A 19150-nucleotide genomic window follows, 5' to 3' on the forward strand; every position below is an offset into this window, starting at 1 on the left:
AAGAAACATTTGTTATAAAAAAATATTGCTATGGCCCGTCTTGTGGTATCGAAATTTGAAATTTTGCCACGCGATTCTAAACCGACTCGGGTGTTATTTAACCACTTTTATACGAATATAAATCTACGTATATCGATTATACATCTAAATAAGAAAATAGTAATTCACAGCATAGATATATTTGAGCACGCAGAGATTGTGCAAAATGACAAGCAGAATCGCGTGCCGTGATCGGTTGTCATGTCGAGTCTTCTTTGTCTATATCGCATCTATACCATTAGTGATATAGTGACTATTATATCCACCCATCTTCTTATTTATCTACACGTATATGTGCGTGACAATAATAGTAGTAGCTGTAGTTGTAGTGGTAGTTTAGTGACTAGATTGTAGGCTCATTGCTGTGAATTGCCTGTCGAGGGAGTTACCTGTTTCTAAAGTCTCACTTCTGATTGCTTTGTTGTGGGTGTGATTATTTGTGAGTCAGGAGCTTGCTGTTGTAGTGGTAATAGTCGAACCAGTTCAACGAAATTTCAAAACTTGTTGTCTTACTCATAAGCTCACTCTCGTGCTTCTCATTCACTGTACTCGTTATTATTCCCTCTGGAATTGAATTTTAATTTAATTACTCTATTTCGGATCATTTTTATCAGTTCTATGATTATTATTATTGTTTAGTTTTTAAAATGTGATGAAAATTTGAGTGAAATAATGTTTTTGTCGGAAAAATGAATCAAACTTTCGGAGAGGGGTTTTGGGCGACTGTTGAATTACTCGTGAGCGATATAAAAGACAGTGGAACTGTTAGTCCATTTAATGATGACATTGAAGAGTGGTTGGACACGATGGCTCATAAAGTCAAGCAGCAGCGCGAACGCGCCAGAAGAAAACGGGAAAATAAATCGAATTTTAGTGATGATACTAGTAGTCTTGAGTACGGATCTTTGATTGAATGCAGGTAGTTTTTTTTTTTTGATAATAAATTTTTAATTTTTTTTTTAAGATTACAAAAAAATCTACTTTAAAATCAAATTTTTTTTTTTATTAATTTATTTGATGAAAAAAATGTGAAAATTTTTAAATAAATAATTGACAAATTAAATCATTTTTACATGATCAATAAATTAATTTTTTTTATTAAAAAAATTTCTTAATCAATTGTTTACTGATAAAATAATATAATTAATTTATGATAAATATCACAAAGTATCATTGAAGGTACAATAAAAATTTTGGCCGACGAAAAAAAATATTAAGTGGAAACATCGGCTGTTTAGTCAGATATCTACCGCGCAAAAATCTCCCTTACCGAATAGAACTTCCACAAAAAGAGGGCTTCCCTTTCCTTTAGTTATCTTGAGATGACAAATTTATTCAGCTAAATTTATCATTTCCTCTGTTCTGGTGAAACGAGTTGAGTGACTGAGGTCATTGTCTATCGGTGTAGCAAAAAGTAACTAAACACAACTCTGTCTCACGAAATTTTCCATATAAAAACCTTCCTCCGCAGTCAATGACTTTCAAATGAGTAACGATGCACGAAAAATATTCAAACGTACAATATTCATTCATGGAATATTCATACGGAGAATTTAACTCCCGGAAAATTTGTCTCTGTCCTTCCAGGTCATTCACTCTCTGATAATAATTGTAATAATAGAAATTTCATTACAGCTCGACAACCAAAGAAGGGTAAGTATTCGTTTTTGTGTTTTTAATTACGTAAATGAATCTAATCCCGAAATTGATCGATGGATAATTTTCTTTATTGACAAAAATATATCCATAATTTATTATTAATCAAAAATCAAACGTACAAAAAATTTTATGTTAGAAAATTTATTGAAAAAAAAGAAATAAAATAAAATCTGTGGGCTAAATTAAAAGTGACAATTTTCATGACATAAAAAGCATATAATCCAGGTTAATACTAGTAACATGGAAACATAAAATTTTCACGTCTAGTCCGTACAGTGAAAATCCAGTAAATGTCAGCTTGCTTTTTCGGTAAATCGACCTCCTACCCACTCAACTTCGCTTTACGTCTCAGCTTCTCTGGATAGGATCGCAGACGTAATATACATTATCCCCAACAGGCCTATTTTATTGATAAAAAAATACTTCCTTCAAACAGAGGCAATAAATAAATAAATAAATCTTAATTATAACGAGTTCGATAAATTTAGCGGTGAATATTAACATGAAAAGTTGAATTGCTTTTTCAAATCTTAGGATCTACTTTGTCACTTATTATTACTTCATTGATCTTTAATTATTCATAAATCACTGCGCTTCCTTCCTAACCCTAACGGTATTTTTTATGAAGATTACAGAGATAAAAAAAGATTCCTATAGACTTATAGTTAATGCCTTGCGGTATTTATAGTTTACTTTATTATTTTTTTCACCACTGACCATACCACATGCTGTAATATTTTATTTATAGATCAAATGATACAGGCGGGAAAGTTTTAGTTTGCGAGGGTGAATAACTTTGACACCAATGTGACATTTTATCGTGAAATTTTTGACAAATTTTTAACATCGCAATAATTTTATTCTCTCTCGTTTTACCTTTTTATAAAACACATTTTTGGTAAATCCAAATGTGCATGCCTTCCCCTTATATAAAAATAATAATAATGAAACAACTTAAAAGTTATCTCAGTAAATTTTCTTTAAAATTAACTTTTTAATGATGGCTTTAATTTTTCCGCGATATGGATGATTTTGCGAGTTGAACTGCCTCATGAATTGTAAGTTTATTACAAATTACATAAGAAAAAAATTACGCTGTTTAGAAAAAAATTTAATAGTATTGATCTTTAGATGTATATGAACTTGAATATAACAATGATAATAATATTTTCAATGGAATCATTAGAAATTCAAAGGCTAGTATATTTATTTCATATTAAAATAATGTATTTATATCCGTTGAGTGTTTCACTTGTTGAGTGTCATAATAATAATAATAATGTCAGGAATTATAATCTCGAAATATAAACTACGATTTATTCAAAATGTTCTCATTATCATCCATTAAGAGTAAATTTATTTTCGTATAATGTTAAACTGTTTTAAATTTTTTTATAAAAAAAGATAATTGCATCTTGACTTTACAAATCGAATATTCAGTGAACAAAAGTTAAAAAAAAATGTTTATACTTTTTACTTCATATTCAATCGATCTAAAAAAAATCACTTTAAAATTTTCGGATTATTAGGAAAAAAGTTTTGTATAATGATATATAAATATACAAAGTACACAATGCCTGTCGACTTTTCATTGTTCGCGAAGCAGGCAAGTTCTACTAGTCTAATATTTATAAAATAAAGAAAAAAAAAAAGAGAATTTTAACTTGGACTCCCACGTTTTGAAGTCATAAAGCGAACGTAAGGCATGCGAAGAAATGAAATTTGTGACGTACTTTACGAGGAAGATACATAGTACTATGCACATATTCCACAGGTGCCATTCCCTTCCTCATGTAATGTCACTAAATAAAAGTAACTATCGTCATTACTAGGATACGTAGGATACAGCACGTGAATCGATATTCAATTCCCCATGGCACTTACCCTTTATCATACCCCGCAGCTTGTGGCTCTACATCTACACCTATATCCACTTGCCATTTATAGTTTACGGCCGCTATGCACTTTTCACATAAACTAATTTATATAAATTAAGTGCATCCATTTAGTTATTTAGCTTTATAAAAACAACTGTATTTTTTGCATACTTTCTTAACTAATCATTAATCATTAATCGACAGTATCCTTTATTCTATTCAGATATATTTAAAATTTTTCAATCTTTCCAAATTGAATTAAATTTAATTACTTACTAAAATACTTCTCTGGTTATGAAACTTCAACCACTTCACTACAAGTTCAACTGTCTAGTTATCACGAATTTCAAGGAATTTAAATTACATAACTTTTTATATAACATGAACCTTGAATTTAATTTTATTAGTACGTCAAATTTTCAATAATTTGAATTATTATTGATTCAATGTTTTATTGTGTTTAAAAAAAACTTATCTCTCCAAAATGTTATTATACTGTTAGAAAAAAAAAACAATTTTGTAATTTATTGCAACCACTGTTTTAAAATTAATTTTATTTTCTCTATATTTTATGAGAAAATTATTAGTGCATTTGACCGAGTTTGAAGTTTCTATTGAAGTTATTGGGTTACAGAAAGTATTTCTCCAGAGAAGAGAAAATTGCTAATGAAAAGTAAAGAAGAAATAATTAGTTTGAAATTATTAAATTCAAAAATCTTATCAGCTTATATATTTTACAAGTAATCTTAATTTTGTGCGATATAGAAAGTATTAACGTAAAATTCTTACACTCCCTTTTCATTCAAGAATATTATCAAATAATTAGCAAATGATTTATTAAGTATTTCTAAATATTTAATGTCATCTAATATTAAAAAATAATTTATTAACAGTTTATAAGGTTTATTAAACAATGAAAAATTTGATTTTTTTATTAAATCTATTTAAAATAAAATAAATCGTGATCCCATGTCCCCAATTTGATCTTTCTACACAACAACTTGATATCTAAGATCGGTATACATATTTTTGTCTTTTGTGACACTCGCAAAGGAATGCAGTGAGAGACATCGTGCCTCTCCTCAGTTGGTTCCACCTAGTTTACCACCACCACCACCCTCACCCAAACTATTACTACAACTACATCAGAAATCCTACGAATTCTCCGTCTAGTTTTTTCAATTTTTTTTTATTACTTTTGTAAGCCCGATACGACTTTTTCCAGTGAGCATTGTTCTTGCTGCTGTTGTTACTATTGTCATTGCTGATATTTGTCGAGCGGTATTTTGTATGCGGTCTTACATGACTGTCGGGATAAACGCAAATAAAAAATTCAGTTTTACGTAGTTCACGTCAACGTCTGCATCATGGTCGATTTACACGACTTTCTATGTCTGACCTGGTGGTACGCTTTAAATTATCAGTAGTCTTTCTTCTATTTAAAAACAATTAAAATAATCCAATTACTCGATAAATAATTAATTAAAAATAATGGTATAATTTATCCGAAAAAAAAATTTAAAAAAATAAAAAATACGACTATCAAAATATTCCGCGACTCGTTAAAAAATCAATTATTTATTCAATTATAACGTTGAAAAAAAATGTTATTTATTAATTGACGTGAAAATTTATTTTTAAAATTTTTTAATTGAAAAAAATATATTAAGTCCTTGTCCACTCAAATAATTTCTGTCATCGACATGTGATAAATTTTTAACGTCAATTAAACAAACAACCCAGTTCACTATTTTATTGAACGATGAACTTCACCCGACATCCAATCACTAACTTTAATTATCTTTCATACTTGAAAGTTGTTAATCGAAAATTTAAAAAACATAAAACTAACGAATAAAAGTATCATACCCACATGTTTAATCTTATTTGACGTACCCGACGGGTAATTACTTCCTTTAACACAAGTTAATCTCAATAAATTGTTGTCGGAGCGTTTCATTCGCGACTTAAAGCGATTAAACTTTAAAATTAACACTACCGCGATTTATACGTACCACAAAATTTTTTTTTTTCATTAAAAATGTACATTTATTATTTATATTTAAAATTATAAATATAAATTATTGACTCTTGCTCGCTCCAGAAATCCCTTCAAGAAGTTGTGATGTCTTAGTATAAACTGTAACGTCAGTCACGAAACGATGTTTTCGGTGGATTTATATCCGACCCTTATACAATTCAGTCAAGCTCGGTAGTTCATCCGATCAAGACTATTGATAATATAAACATATTATACATAAAATACGTATAATACTCTAGTAATGTGCAGAAAAATGTGTGCTTTGTGTTTTTATATTAATTGTTAATGTTTATTTTTATTTTTATATTTAATTGTTAATCGATTGTTGGATTTTTTTAATTGTTGTTTATTATTTGTTTCATAGCTTCAGCAGCCCGCAAGTTAGGTCTCGCCTGGAGTTGTTGATGGGAAGCAATATTGTCCGTTTGACTGATCATAAGTATATGCTCAGGCTGATGGCTAAATTACGCCAGGATTTTGAAAGCAAACAACTCAATCGCATTGAAGAGAGAAAGGTAAATAAATCTGCTAAATCATTCACAAATAAAAGTTAAGCTTAAAATTTTTGTCTCTCTGACTTTCGTTTTAAAAGTTTTATTGTTATATCAATACTTTAAGAACTTCAATAAAGTTTGTATTTTAGAACAAAAAAATTAAAATAAAATAAGTGTATGAGAGAAATATTTCTTAAGAAAATTATTTTGTTACTGTATCATTGCTCAAAAAATTTTTTAATATTTTATTTTAATTCAGATTTTAAATTTATAAATATTTTTCAATAGCAAAATAAATTATTTAAAGTACTTATAATTTAGAAGAATTAATATTAATTTGAACAGAATTAATTTTTATTGTCAAAATAAAATTAAAAAATTATTGTTGACACTTTTTAGACAATAGATATTTTACAATTAAATCCAACAACTAATTTTCGTTTTGCCATATTTGTTTTTTTAAATTTTAACGTAAACATAATAATCCCTTGTAGTAACAAATATTTTAAAAATTTTTTCAGTTAAATTCAAGAAAAAATTTTCGGCTTTTCCTAAAAAAAAATTTCTGCAAAACGGAAACAGTCAAATATTTTCAAAGGTCAAATAGAAGAATAAATAAAATAAATTATTATTCCTATAAATCGATATCCGGTTATCTAAAAAATAAGCATGCATATAAGAAGCCACTGGATTTGTGGAGCAGTAAGATTTGAATTTAAAAAAAAAAAAAGTAAATAAAAATTTAAATCGCATGAGCTAAGGCCATTTTCTCGCGTTTTGTGCCCCATCAACAAGGCCTTGACTACAACCGTCATTTCGTTACATCGCACAATCTCGCGAGTATGTGGCCACTGCGATGTATATGCAAGCAAAATTGTTCGAAAGCTACTACAAGCACATAGATTAATGCTCTATAATACCGTACGAAGAGTACATAATGTACATAATACAGTACATAATAAACAATTCATTGGAATTAGCAATAAGGTATCTGAATAATCGCATGTCGTTATCAACACGAAGGTTGCGTGAATCGGTCGCGCGACCAAAAATCGACATTTAGCTTGTAGATTGTATTGGAACTCGCGGGTGCAGCTCAACTATCATCTCATGCTTATCAGTTATCAGAAACTCTGGTTTTGTTTATCTACCAATAAATAAATCAACCAACACACACAAGATATAATTCCGTCACCAATTTATCCTATTATCGAGGTACATGTACATGATTATTTTTTATGCACGAATATTACTCAGAACAGTAATAATCTACACGATTGTAATATAATATCTGATGATAGGCGATAATGTAATCACATAGTATCGTTACAAATTTGTTTTAGTGTTCAAACAATTTACGAATTTAATTTCAACATGCAACTGCTGCTTCTTCTAACTTTATACACAAATTTATACAAATGTGTTATATCACCAAATACAGATTTTTTTTTTTTTTTTTTTTTTTTTCAAGGATCTTTTATTTTTTTTTTATACAGTAACTTGACGAGCTGAGTCTCTTGTCTTTAGTATGAAGTAACAATTGATAAAAATAGCCGGTAAATTGCATGAGTAACGCTACTCATTGATCTACGAGTGGATGATTCGTGTTAGAGAAGACAAGTACTTCTTTTACTGTCATTTTATAAGGGATTTATTCAACGTCGCGTCTGACCGGCGCTATTTTTTTTTTAAATTAAAATTGTGACAGATACTATTTGTAGAATTGGCGAGTTAGAATGAAGAAGTACTATTTTTGTATAAAGAAGAGTCTATTGCACAAAAAAATATTGTTTTAGATTTAAAATTTGAATTTTTAAATGTTTAAATTACAGAAAAAAATATTATATCTAAATAAGTACAATTACTTGAAAAGAAAAAACTAATTGTAAGAGAGACAAAAATTTTTAATTTTGAAAAAATTATTCTAATCAAGAATTTCTATTTCTGTGTATTTATTTATTTATTTATTTATTTTTTTTCATTGAATTAAAAATTTTCATTAGCCTAATAAATAAATAAATTTTTTTTACTCAGAATAATGAACTGATGCGAACGAAGATGATGATTCTAAACCGTTTGATATCGGTGAATGAAGCTCCAGCTGAAATACGTCAATATCCACTATTTCAATTGTACCTCTACTGTGATGCTATTGTGGAGCAAAAACGGATCAAGGTATTAACTATTTATATCAAAGATACATTTATCATTTATCATCCGACTGATAAACAGCTAATAAAGATTCATAGCTAGTCTTTAAATACTTTATATATTCTAAATATACTAATAAAATTTCTCATTCCCTAAACCTATTTTCAGCATTCGTACAAAAAACGTAAAATAGCGTCATCCTTGTACCACATTCTCTATCCTGACGCGAAGACCGACAAGAAAACTAGCGATGATAATAAAGAAATCTACATGAAGCGGGTTTACGTTGACGGAGTTCCTGAATTAGTAAGACATTTTTTTATTCTTTCCATCGGGAAAATGTCTTCGCATTTAATTATTATTCCCTTACATAATTAATTGAAAATAATTTTTCTATGTTGAAATAGTTAGTTAAATTTCAATAATTAAATTACAAGGTACCAATGACTGAAGAAGAAATCATAGCAGCAAAACTCGAGTTGGAAACCATTAAAGATATTGAAGAGGGGTACGCACTAACGCAAAAAGAATACGACCGGCTTCATTACGAAACCGATGCAATAAAGGAGCTTCGAAAGACGCAGGTACATTTACGTCACTGCGTACAAAACTATTTGCTGCTTGTAATTCAAATAAATGAGTACTGGCCAGTAATTCAATTAATTAATTTACCACTTGCGTTGGTAGTACTATTAACATTTTGTATGCTTAGTATTGATTTTACAATTTCATATACTTCGTAGTGGTATTTTTTTATTTATATTACATAATTTTATGGATAAAATCAAAAGTTTTGGTCTGAATAAGTAAATATTAGAGTTATCGATATTAATAAAAATTTAATTCTCACAGAAAGTCGAAGAAATGTACGCGAAAGCCCACGATATCCTCGGTATTCTCTACTCGTATGTGGACGACGGTCGATATGATATAGAAGATCAAGTTAATAAGGTGTCAGACTCATCAGCAACGACAAACCAATTAGACGACCTACCAGATGAAGATAAACATCAAGATTAAATTCGCTATTTATTAAATCAAGAAAATGCCGGGAAATATTAGACAGCGCTTTAAAGGGATACATATTTTTTAATTAATTTTATACATGACTTTCTGAGGAACATCAAGCATCAGTTGAGCCAGAATCTCACTAATTTCTTTTTTTTTTTGTAAGAAATTTAGTTGATTAACCCGTCATTTAAATTGTTATTATTTACGTGTAAATAATTGGATTACATTTTTAATTTAAATTTATTAGAAATTTTTTTTAGCTTTTCTTTTAGATGATTTTGTCTTGTTTAGTTCATTTGATTTTCAAAATATAATAATTACACTTACAATAATTATTCTCTGAAAATCTTTGATAAAAAGATATTTATTTTTAAATAATTGATTTGTTTAGACAAAAATATTTGTATTTATTAAAATTTTGGTCTTTTAATTTAAAAAATTAAATTGATTAATCTAATGTACAAACTTATTTCAATAAACACTTAATGTTTGATTTAAAATATTAATTGAACTTATTTCTCAGTATGCTAAAATTTTTTATTCATTCATCAATTAATATTTGAATAAGTTATTTTTAGATCAAGAAAAAAAAAATTAAGTATTAATTTTTATATTTAATTAAAAAATTGCGAGATTGGAATAAATTTAAATGTAAATAAATTTTTTCTAAATAAACAAGATTCTTTGAGCTTGAAAAAATTTATTTATACCTTACAAAATTATAAAGAGAAAAAAAATTGTTACCAGCAAAAATTTTAATGAATAAATAATTTACATTAATTAAATAAAATTTAAAATTTATTCTTGAAGAAAAATGCAAGAGACAATATTATCATACACAATAGATACGAAATCATAATTATCGTAAATTAATTGAAATGTCACTGTTATTGTCGCAAATGGTAATCATACGCTAATTACCGTACAGCAGCGTTGAAATATAATAAGTGAAGTCTCGTAGGTGTAATTGATGTACAGTTTCAACAAATCATATTAACATTTTGTATTGCGTTTAATTTATTCCATGATAATTTTATATTTCATTTTAATTCTAAAAAAGTAACAAATAATTTATATGCAATTGTCATGTTAATTTTGTCGGCAATATATGTAGCCACAAAATAATACCAAATTTGGAATAAAAAAAATTTTTAAAACTTTTACTAATTTTATTTTTAAAAAAGTTATTCCTGATTGTCTAATTAATTATTAATGTTTATGAAATTCTTCACACATGAACTAATTATTTAAACTCGTGAATGATCCTGAAATTATTGTTGCATAACTTCATTGTTATTTGTAATATGTTACGTAAATTATTTAATGATTAATCAGATATTCCTCACAATCGAAAACTGTTGATTGGATAAAATTATTTTAATCCGCTTGGTTAACTTGTAACATAAAATTTCTCGAAAGTAGTTAGTTTGATTTCACAAAAATTTTGTATTGTATTAAATTTTTGTGGTATATTTAATCTTCAATAATTTGATTAATTAGGACGTCAGATTAGTTTAGTATTATTTATATTTACCTAGTATAATTAGCAGGACGATTCCGATGACGTCTTTGTGAGGTCAGCAAAATGCTGTAATTAATTATATTAACGATCGTGAGGTCATGTGATTAATAGATGAGATTTAATTTCAAAATTTCGAGTTTGAGGTATTATTTCTAAGTTTGTGGCCTTTAATTTAATTAATATTTCAAGTGGAAGTAGATTTTTTTTAGCTAAACTTTTTGAATTTTCGTGCAGTCAACTTCACACTATAATTTAAGGGATAAAAATGAAAATTAAAAATTGTAAAAATCTTATCAGCTAGACAGAGAAATTTCTCAAAACTATTTTTTAGTTCAAGATTTTTTTCTCATAAATCAAATTAATTTTTTTATCAATGTAAAAATTACAAATATCAATTTTTGTTTTAAAAAAAAACTTAGTAAGATTTTAATAACTTATCTGGAATTATTTTAATGATTATTTATTCATTTATTATTAGATTATATTTAGATGAAATATTAAAGGGTTGAAAAATGTAAATACAATTTAATGATATACTTCCCAATAATAAAAAAAGTTACATTACGCATGATTTAAGTTTACGTGTTAACCCATGGAATATCTACGGTCTTCTCCCCCAACCCCCACAGAGGGCTGTATAGATACGCTATATAAAGCGTTGCGACGCTGACAGAACGTCAGAAATTCAACATACCTCAACTGAGTCGGTTAATATTTGTGAACAGTCTCTATTTGTACGAAAAAATATCTAACAATTGCTTGCAAAAGTTATTTGATATAAAATATAGTTTCAAAATAATTTGGTGAACTATTTTATTTATAACCAATTTAGTGAGTGTTCCTCAACTATCACTTCTTTGGTTTGATTTTTATTCAAGGTAAATTTAAGTTTGGTATTTGATCACTAAAATTCACTTTCATTGCATATTATTAATATCACATTGCTAATAATCCGCTTAAAGATCGTAAATAACGTCCAGCGATAAATTATGAATGGATATTATATAGTTCTCGAGCAAAAAGTTTCCGATCAGTGTAATAGAAATCCGATAAACGTTTCTGCAAATTGTAGAAGAGTTTGCACTCAATTTATTTATTTTTTTTTTTTTTTAGTTTTCAAATGACATTTTTTTTCTATTTTTCATTATCACTACTTTTTTTCTGCAATTATTTTTATTGTTTGATGGAAAATTAAAACTTATTTTATTTAAATATAATTAAATTTAGGAAAAATTTTAAATTTAGATTTCAAGTGTGAAAAAATCATTGTGAAGATTAAAATTGTAATGACTATTTCCGTGGTTTCTTCAGTTAAAAAAATACAACATTATTTTTTTAATCTGAAATTTTTTTTTGTGTTAAAAATTTTCTATCAAAATTGTTTATTACATTTTAAAAATTTTAGACATTTTAATAATTTTTTAAACGATACTAGCATTTATGTTTATTACTTTTTTAATAATTTTTAATTTCAAAAAATTCTTGAGAAAGTAAAAAAAAAATCCATCGAATTATATTTAGGATTAAAAATTTTCGTTCAATTTTTGAGAAAAAAAAATCAATAAAATTAAATGTAATAATTCTATAAATTTTGCATTTTTCGTGCTAAAATAAAATGACATACATTAAAAAAATACGATCTTAATAAAGTGTAAAAATAATTCAATAAATAATCATACAAAAAAAAAAGCTAGCGACAGAAATTAAAAAACAGTAAACAATGAAATTACAATAGATAGGGAGATAAATCTGGATCAAGGTCTATCAATAGAATCAGATACAGAAGGACATTTGAGTTGGAACAATCAATGGACTATCTTCGCTACCCTCCTCTCGGCAATTGCCAGTCAATCCAGCCGTCGAATCCCACAATCTGACCCTCACACACAATAAATGTCACCAGAAAATTCTCGGAGTTAGTTAAATGTTCAGTAATAAAATTTTGTGTTTCAGATGTGGCTCAGTTTTCCTCTGCTCGCGACTCTTATAAACGTAGGAGTATCGTTAAGTGAATCTGCGGAGTACGAGCAAACCGAGCTGTTATCACCTTCGGTGAATAGAAATCAAAACAATGCGTTCATAAATAATAAAAATGAATTTCCTACAAAACTCAAACAAAGAGCTTTTGAAAACATGAAAGATCATTCAAACTGGGACAAATTTAATTATAAAGTTGATCAAAACCTACGGAGCATCCCTGCTAATACTGAACCACTCGATGACACAATATTTGATTATTTAGGTATGTAATAGTTTACCCCACTCTTGAAGAAAGTTATACTTGTACGAACATCCCACGGAGACTTTTTTTTTTTATTTATTTTTTATTTCCTGTAAAAATAAAGTTGAGGTTAAATGTCAAATATTTCAAAGAAAAATATATTGTGTATTAAACCCAAGCTGCGGGAAAAACGGTAAATCCTGCATCCGCATAATATATAATAACGAACGTCGGGTAGGAACGTTCATTCAAGAGACTTAAAAACACAATACGAGCTTCAAGCCTGATGGTAACCTCATTGACAGAGCTTTAATGGTCCCTTTGATGGGCTTCCATTGATGTAATCTAGAAATATCCTACTTCGCTCTAAATAGCTGAGTACGCACTATCAAAGATGTGTCCTTTATGATAATCAATTAAAATACTTAAATTGCTGGCGATGAATATTTTAATTAAGCCACGTTCTTTTAATGAGAGAAATCCTTTAAAAAAATTAATGAGAAAAAATATACCTTTTTGGTTTTAAGAAAAAAAATTGTGAAAGCCGAAAAGGCGTATATAAAAAAATGATATTTATATTTTTTGACTATCTGCTCAAAAAATTAAACTTCTGATTATAAACTTTTTGAACTTCTGGTTGTAAAATGATTTTCTTTTTTTTTTTTTTTTTAATTTAAATCGGCGTAGCTGAAAAAAATTTTGTTTTTCAAAAAATAAATCAATTTTTCAATCATAAAATCCAGAGATTTGATGTACAGAACAACAGATCTTTTTTTTATTCCTATATTTATTGATATTGAAGAAGTTTTATTTTTTATTTATCTAATTAATCGATTTAATAATATCCACAGAGAAATATTTATAGTACTAATGCATAATTATTTATTTTTCATTACTGCAGATGAATTACAAACAAACGAGCTGGATGAGGCGACATTAAATCAACTGTCAAACTATCTGTCATCACTTCTTTCCCAGCCGATATGGAACACTCCGTTAGTTATCGTTGAGGATCCACTGCTGCTTGACGAGACAGAAGACTCAAGTGAGTTTGACATGATGCCTTCTGTTAACAAGAGATCAAGATATTATCGCCGTTATCCGTGGAAGCGTCAACACTCGAGGTAATTTATTGTTATTACTGAACAAATAAAAAAAATACAATGTCAATGTAAAAAAAAAAAAATTATCATAGACCTGGAAATTCACTTGACTACGAATCATTGCACCTATGTACACCCTCCCGAAACGATGTCTATCAACTGTTGGTAGCTCTTCACCAAGTCCGCAACGGAGAAAAACAAGCGACTGTAAACTTCTGCAAGCGCCGTCGACCTGTTAGCAAAGTCTTCACCAGTATTCGATTCCTCGGACGAAGGAAGTAATTGGTTTATCTATTATCGATTAATTTAATCAGAAGAGTAAACTCTTTAAGCTCGATAATCGCAGCTCAAATTATCTGTTTATTTAACTTTAATGATTTTTTTATTTTTTTTTTTTTACATAAAAATATACCTAACAGCAGAGACAAATCAATTTTATTTATTTTTAATAGTTATTAATTAGTTTAATTTTTTTTTATTTATTATTATTATTATTATACTGTGCAATAACAAATATTTTTGTAAACTTCTACATTAAATTTTGCACTGGATTTTGTCATTGATAAATCTACAGTGTACGCCTGAAATAATTCTATCTAAAATAAAAAAATATCTTCACAGACAATGAAATAATCATTTAAAATGGTTATAATAAAATGATGATATTTAATATAAATAATCCATACCTCTGTAAATGTGCCAATAAATGTTAAGTAATGAAAATATGATAATTGATCGTAATAACTAATTGTTTATTTATATAAGTCTTAAAAAAATAATATAATTATTTAACTTTATGTAATTGAATAATAAATGTTAATGGCATTATTGAATTTTTGATTAGTTTCATTTATTTACTACAATTATAACAATAATTAAATATAAAATAAGTTAAAAAAAAATATGAACTCTTAATGAACTCTTAAAAGCACGGAAAAACGCTTAAAAAATTACAGTTTCAAATGATTTTGTAAGTTTAATTTAATTTTCAAAGTACTTTTTTATTGAAACTAAAACTATTAATTCATGGTTATTAACTTCACTAGGTACTATAATTTTCTCCGCATTTTCTATACTCAGGTTTAATAATATCAATAACGACAGAGTATATATTTAATTATCATGCCAATTAATTGACACATTGATTATCCAAGCGTGCATGAAACTTGTGAGAATGCGATGTTAAAACCTCTTGCTGTCCCATATGAATCCGTGAAGAATCTTACGTCAATTATGTTGTTGCGTGGAAAACTCAGGAGCGCTAAAAATACAATTTTATTAACCATTTTTACTATAATTATTTCGATTGAATTTAATATTAAGGTGGATCGGATATTACGACAATGTAAAAATGAAAAGCTGCATTTCTAATTCATTCGATATTAAATACGTGTGAAATAATTATTAAAAAAAAAAATTTGACGAAGAGTTTTTGAATAATTAATTATTGAAAATTGAACAAAACTGTATGTTGTATCCGAACTACCTTAATTTAATAATATTCCTTACTTTTGCTCCCAGCAACAGATCGTCCGCAATATCTAGTGAATTGGTTCCCAAAAATCACGAAATCTTTGACGCAATTGAGACTGTTCTCCAAATCAAAGTCTAAAATAGACATCTGGAGTCTACAGTGGTTTGGCGCGCGGACAAATCGGTAGCAAACGTTCAAATTATTTTGATAATCCGATGGGTACTGCGGTGACGAAATTATCCCCTCTTTCACACTAACTAGCTTGCAATTTCCAGAAGGGGCTCCTCCATTTCCTGAATTTGGATCATTTGGGACCACTGACACTGGCGGTACGTTGATATTTTCATTATTGTTCGAATAATTTGGTCCTGGGGGCAAATATCCTGGATTTGTCGGTGGATTTATGGGCCCAGGTAAATTGTTCGTCGGTAAACAGTTAATATTCGGGGGCAAACAATTATTTTGTGGCGAGCAATTGTTATTCGGTGGCAAACAATTGTTATTTTGAGGCAAACAATTGTTGTTCGGAGGCAAGCAACCATTATTTCCGTCACTTGAATATAATATCACCCCAGGAAGTCCATTCCCACTGTTCCAAAAACATCTAGCTCCTCGCGCATAAACTTCTTTGCTCGCTACCGTCCAGCTCGCGAAATTTAACGCTAAACAAGCTGCATGAGACACAAACCCGCGGACAACATTGCCTATTTCTCGGTGACTTGATACCCGTTCATTGAAAACAATGTTTGGCTTTGGATAAAAGTATCCTAACTCCCGCTTCGTCCTTCCTATGCTCAAAATTTCTGTTTTCGTCAAATTTTCTGCGGACTTTTTGTTACGTGACAAGTACGGATAGTTATTGTAAGGCCCTGAAGGAAATTCCTGCGTGACTTCAAGGACAAATCCACCAAATTTGGACCTTGGATACCCGCTGTAGCGCACGCGAATAAATTTGGGCAGATAATTAAAGACATTAACCACCAAAGAGAAGTCCGTTTTGCAGCCACAGTATTTTCTCCCGTCAATTTCGACGAATCCATTAGTGCAATAAGCTTCGTCGAGTCCATGGTTGAAATATTTGAAGTTAATTCGCAGTCTACATGCATTAGGTAGAGGGTTAATTGTGTAAATACAATCGTAGTAATTGGACGAGTAGAACAGTGAGGGAAAACCAGGGCTTGTTATCAGAAACTTTGGGGAATTGTACTGGTTGCTGCAGCATTGACGAACTTCTGGCGCGCCCACGATATTTGTTGACGGAATGAAATTGTTATTATTATTATTGATATTAACATTATCATTAAAGTTTGGTCGCGGAGTTATTAAAAATGGGTCACGGAAGCCGTTATCGTTATAATTAATGTCAGTGGGGTTGAACGGGACATTGGCAACCGGTGGTGGCGGAATTGGTGATCCAGGAGCGCCATAAGTTGTCGCGGGATACGAATTTATTCCTGGTGAAACAACATTAGGATAATTGTCATCAAATACGGGTGCATCAAATACTCCAATATTGGGAATATTTACTTTACCATCGCAATCAATATTATCTCTTTCTATTTCCCACACTTCACCCGTCTGAATTTGCGCTGGTGAGAAGCCCGGCAATGGCGCGTAAGGCCTTCCCGCTGGTACACCGTATGAATTGTATGGAACTATTAACTTTTCATTAATTTTTTTGTTATTATTAACACTGCTTTTTGACTTTGCCAACTTGGTTAAGTTCTGTATGTTTGTGTAAGACGCACTTTCTGGCTTTGGAAGCGACTCGAGGGTGGATGGTGTCAATTTTTTGCTCTTGTCAGCGGAATAAAATTCCGGGGCCTCGTAAAAGTAGGCGGTTACTTTTGGCGATGATCCTATATTATTGATTGATTTAACATCTTCCGTACTGAACACGTTGTTTGGTCGGTAAACTGGGTACACTTTTTCGTAATCGATGATTGGGTGGTTGGTAACTGATTCCATAGATTTTGTCGTCGGTTGTCTGGGCGTGACTTTGTGCAGAGAATTTGGAGGTGTTGAACATGGCAATGTCGTAATGAGGAGCTTGAATCCCTTTTCAGAGCCGTTGTCACTGTGGAATCGAAGTTGCAGGGTGTTATTTTTGCTGGAGAAACTTTTCACTCCAATGACACTCCCGCAAAAGATGCTGTGGTCGTCAATGCTGAGATAATCTTGCAGGCAATTTTTGGATGAACGCAGGGTGAAGTTCAAAAACTGCACGTGAAATATTTGATTGCACTTGGCGAAAGGGCTGCCGTGTAACTTGTAAACACAGTCTTGGTTCTCTGAGTAATTATTGGGGTAATTTGGACTTGTTATGGTGTACTGATACCCGTTAAACTCTCCTCCGCAAGTGTCAAAATTTTCTAGTCGTGACAGAATAACTTCGGATGCGTGGGTGTTATTGATTAAGAAAAATAATGAGAGGAATATCAATACTGATAGCTTCGATATTTTTTTCCTCGATAACATTTTTAAGAACACGGTCTGATCACGAGGAACGAAAAAACGGCACTGAACTCAAATGCAGCCGACGCGCTCTTATGTCTTATGCTTATGACATCTCAGTATTTGTGGCAGTCAAATATTTTCAAGTTTCACCTCGGCTTAGACGTGTGATGATGTTTGTAGAGTGATGAGTCGCCGTGTTAAAACGGGCGTGTCAAAGGATGTATGTAGAAATCGGGCATGGACAAAAAACAAATTCCATATGAATTGGGACATAAGGTATAGTATTATGAGTTATAGGTTTTTTTCATTAGGCTTAAGTGATTCATTTTTTTATTTTTCCTGCCGTTATTATTCTAAGCAGAGTATAAGTAACGTTTAATTTATTTGAGTTTACGTTTATCGAGGCTCACAAGTATTAAAATTATTTTTCAAATTACTATTATAGTTTTTATATTAGATAATTAAAATATAATTTTTTATCAAAAGTATTGGTACTCAAAATTTTGCTTTGTTAAAAAAATTCTGATTTATAAAGCTCAATTTTTGATGTAATATTATTAAATAAAGAATTATTGAAAGTAAATTTTATCAATGAAATAATTTTATAAATTAAGCTTCATAATTTATAATACCGGTCAACTTTTATTCTTTTCAGATAAATCGACTTGAATTTAATTGTGCCCAAATTTACCACAAAGTTCTTATCGGTGATTACCGTAATCAGATTTAAATTATCAGTAAAGATTTTTTCTTACTTTACATATGTGATTAATTTTTTTAGAACACAATAAGAAAGTAATAGTCGAGGCTTTATCATACTACCACTGTATTTACATTCTGCTATCTCTAAATAAAAAGTTGTGTTATCAGTAATGAAAATGAAAAAAAATGAAAAACGAAGTGAACAATGTATCTATTTAAATGATAGCGTAGAGATTTATTTACTCGGAAACAGAGATCTAAATAAATCCCAGACTAAAAAATAATCGAACAATCAAATTCATTGCAGATTAAGTTCAACAGATACAATTGTTGAAATGTAATGAGCATGATTTTGATAGTTCCTTGATCTTACATAACGATGTTTCGTAATCAAAGACC

At 29.3% G+C, this 19150-nt stretch overlaps 3 protein-coding genes across 3 annotated transcripts; 2 read left to right on the forward strand and 1 right to left on the reverse strand.

The window, feature by feature from the left end:
• Nucleotides 1-728: 728 nt before the first annotated feature.
• On the forward strand, nt 729-9474 carry LOC141529846 (uncharacterized). Its single transcript, XM_074246564.1, has 6 exons — nt 729-958; nt 5981-6131; nt 8145-8285; nt 8430-8567; nt 8699-8845; nt 9114-9474. Exons 1-6 carry the CDS (start codon nt 729-731, stop codon nt 9279-9281), a joined length of 975 nt encoding a protein of 324 aa, XP_074102665.1. The 3' UTR covers nt 9282-9474.
• Nucleotides 9475-11493: 2019 nt separating this feature from the next.
• On the forward strand, nt 11494-14953 carry LOC141529639 (uncharacterized). Its single transcript, XM_074246280.1, has 4 exons — nt 11494-11672; nt 12748-13036; nt 13917-14139; nt 14211-14953. The coding sequence occupies exons 2-4, from the start codon at nt 12748-12750 to the stop codon at nt 14398-14400; spliced, it is 702 nt and encodes a 233-aa protein (XP_074102381.1). The 5' UTR covers nt 11494-11672; the 3' UTR covers nt 14401-14953.
• A 140-nt stretch (nt 14954-15093) lies between these two features.
• Nucleotides 15094-19131, reverse strand: LOC141529633 (uncharacterized). The gene is made up of 2 exons (XM_074246272.1): nt 15628-19131; nt 15094-15379 (listed from the first exon to the last, which is right to left on the reverse strand). The coding sequence occupies exons 1-2, from the start codon at nt 18068-18070 to the stop codon at nt 15264-15266; spliced, it is 2559 nt and encodes an 852-aa protein (XP_074102373.1). The 5' UTR covers nt 18071-19131; the 3' UTR covers nt 15094-15263.
• Nucleotides 19132-19150: the final 19 nt, after the last annotated feature.

This window comes from Cotesia typhae, unplaced genomic scaffold (genome assembly GCF_013202065.1).
Source record: "Cotesia typhae breed Kobodo isofemale line unplaced genomic scaffold, CoteBio_Ctyphae contig_48, whole genome shotgun sequence".
NCBI lineage: Eukaryota > Metazoa > Arthropoda > Insecta > Hymenoptera > Braconidae > Cotesia > Cotesia typhae.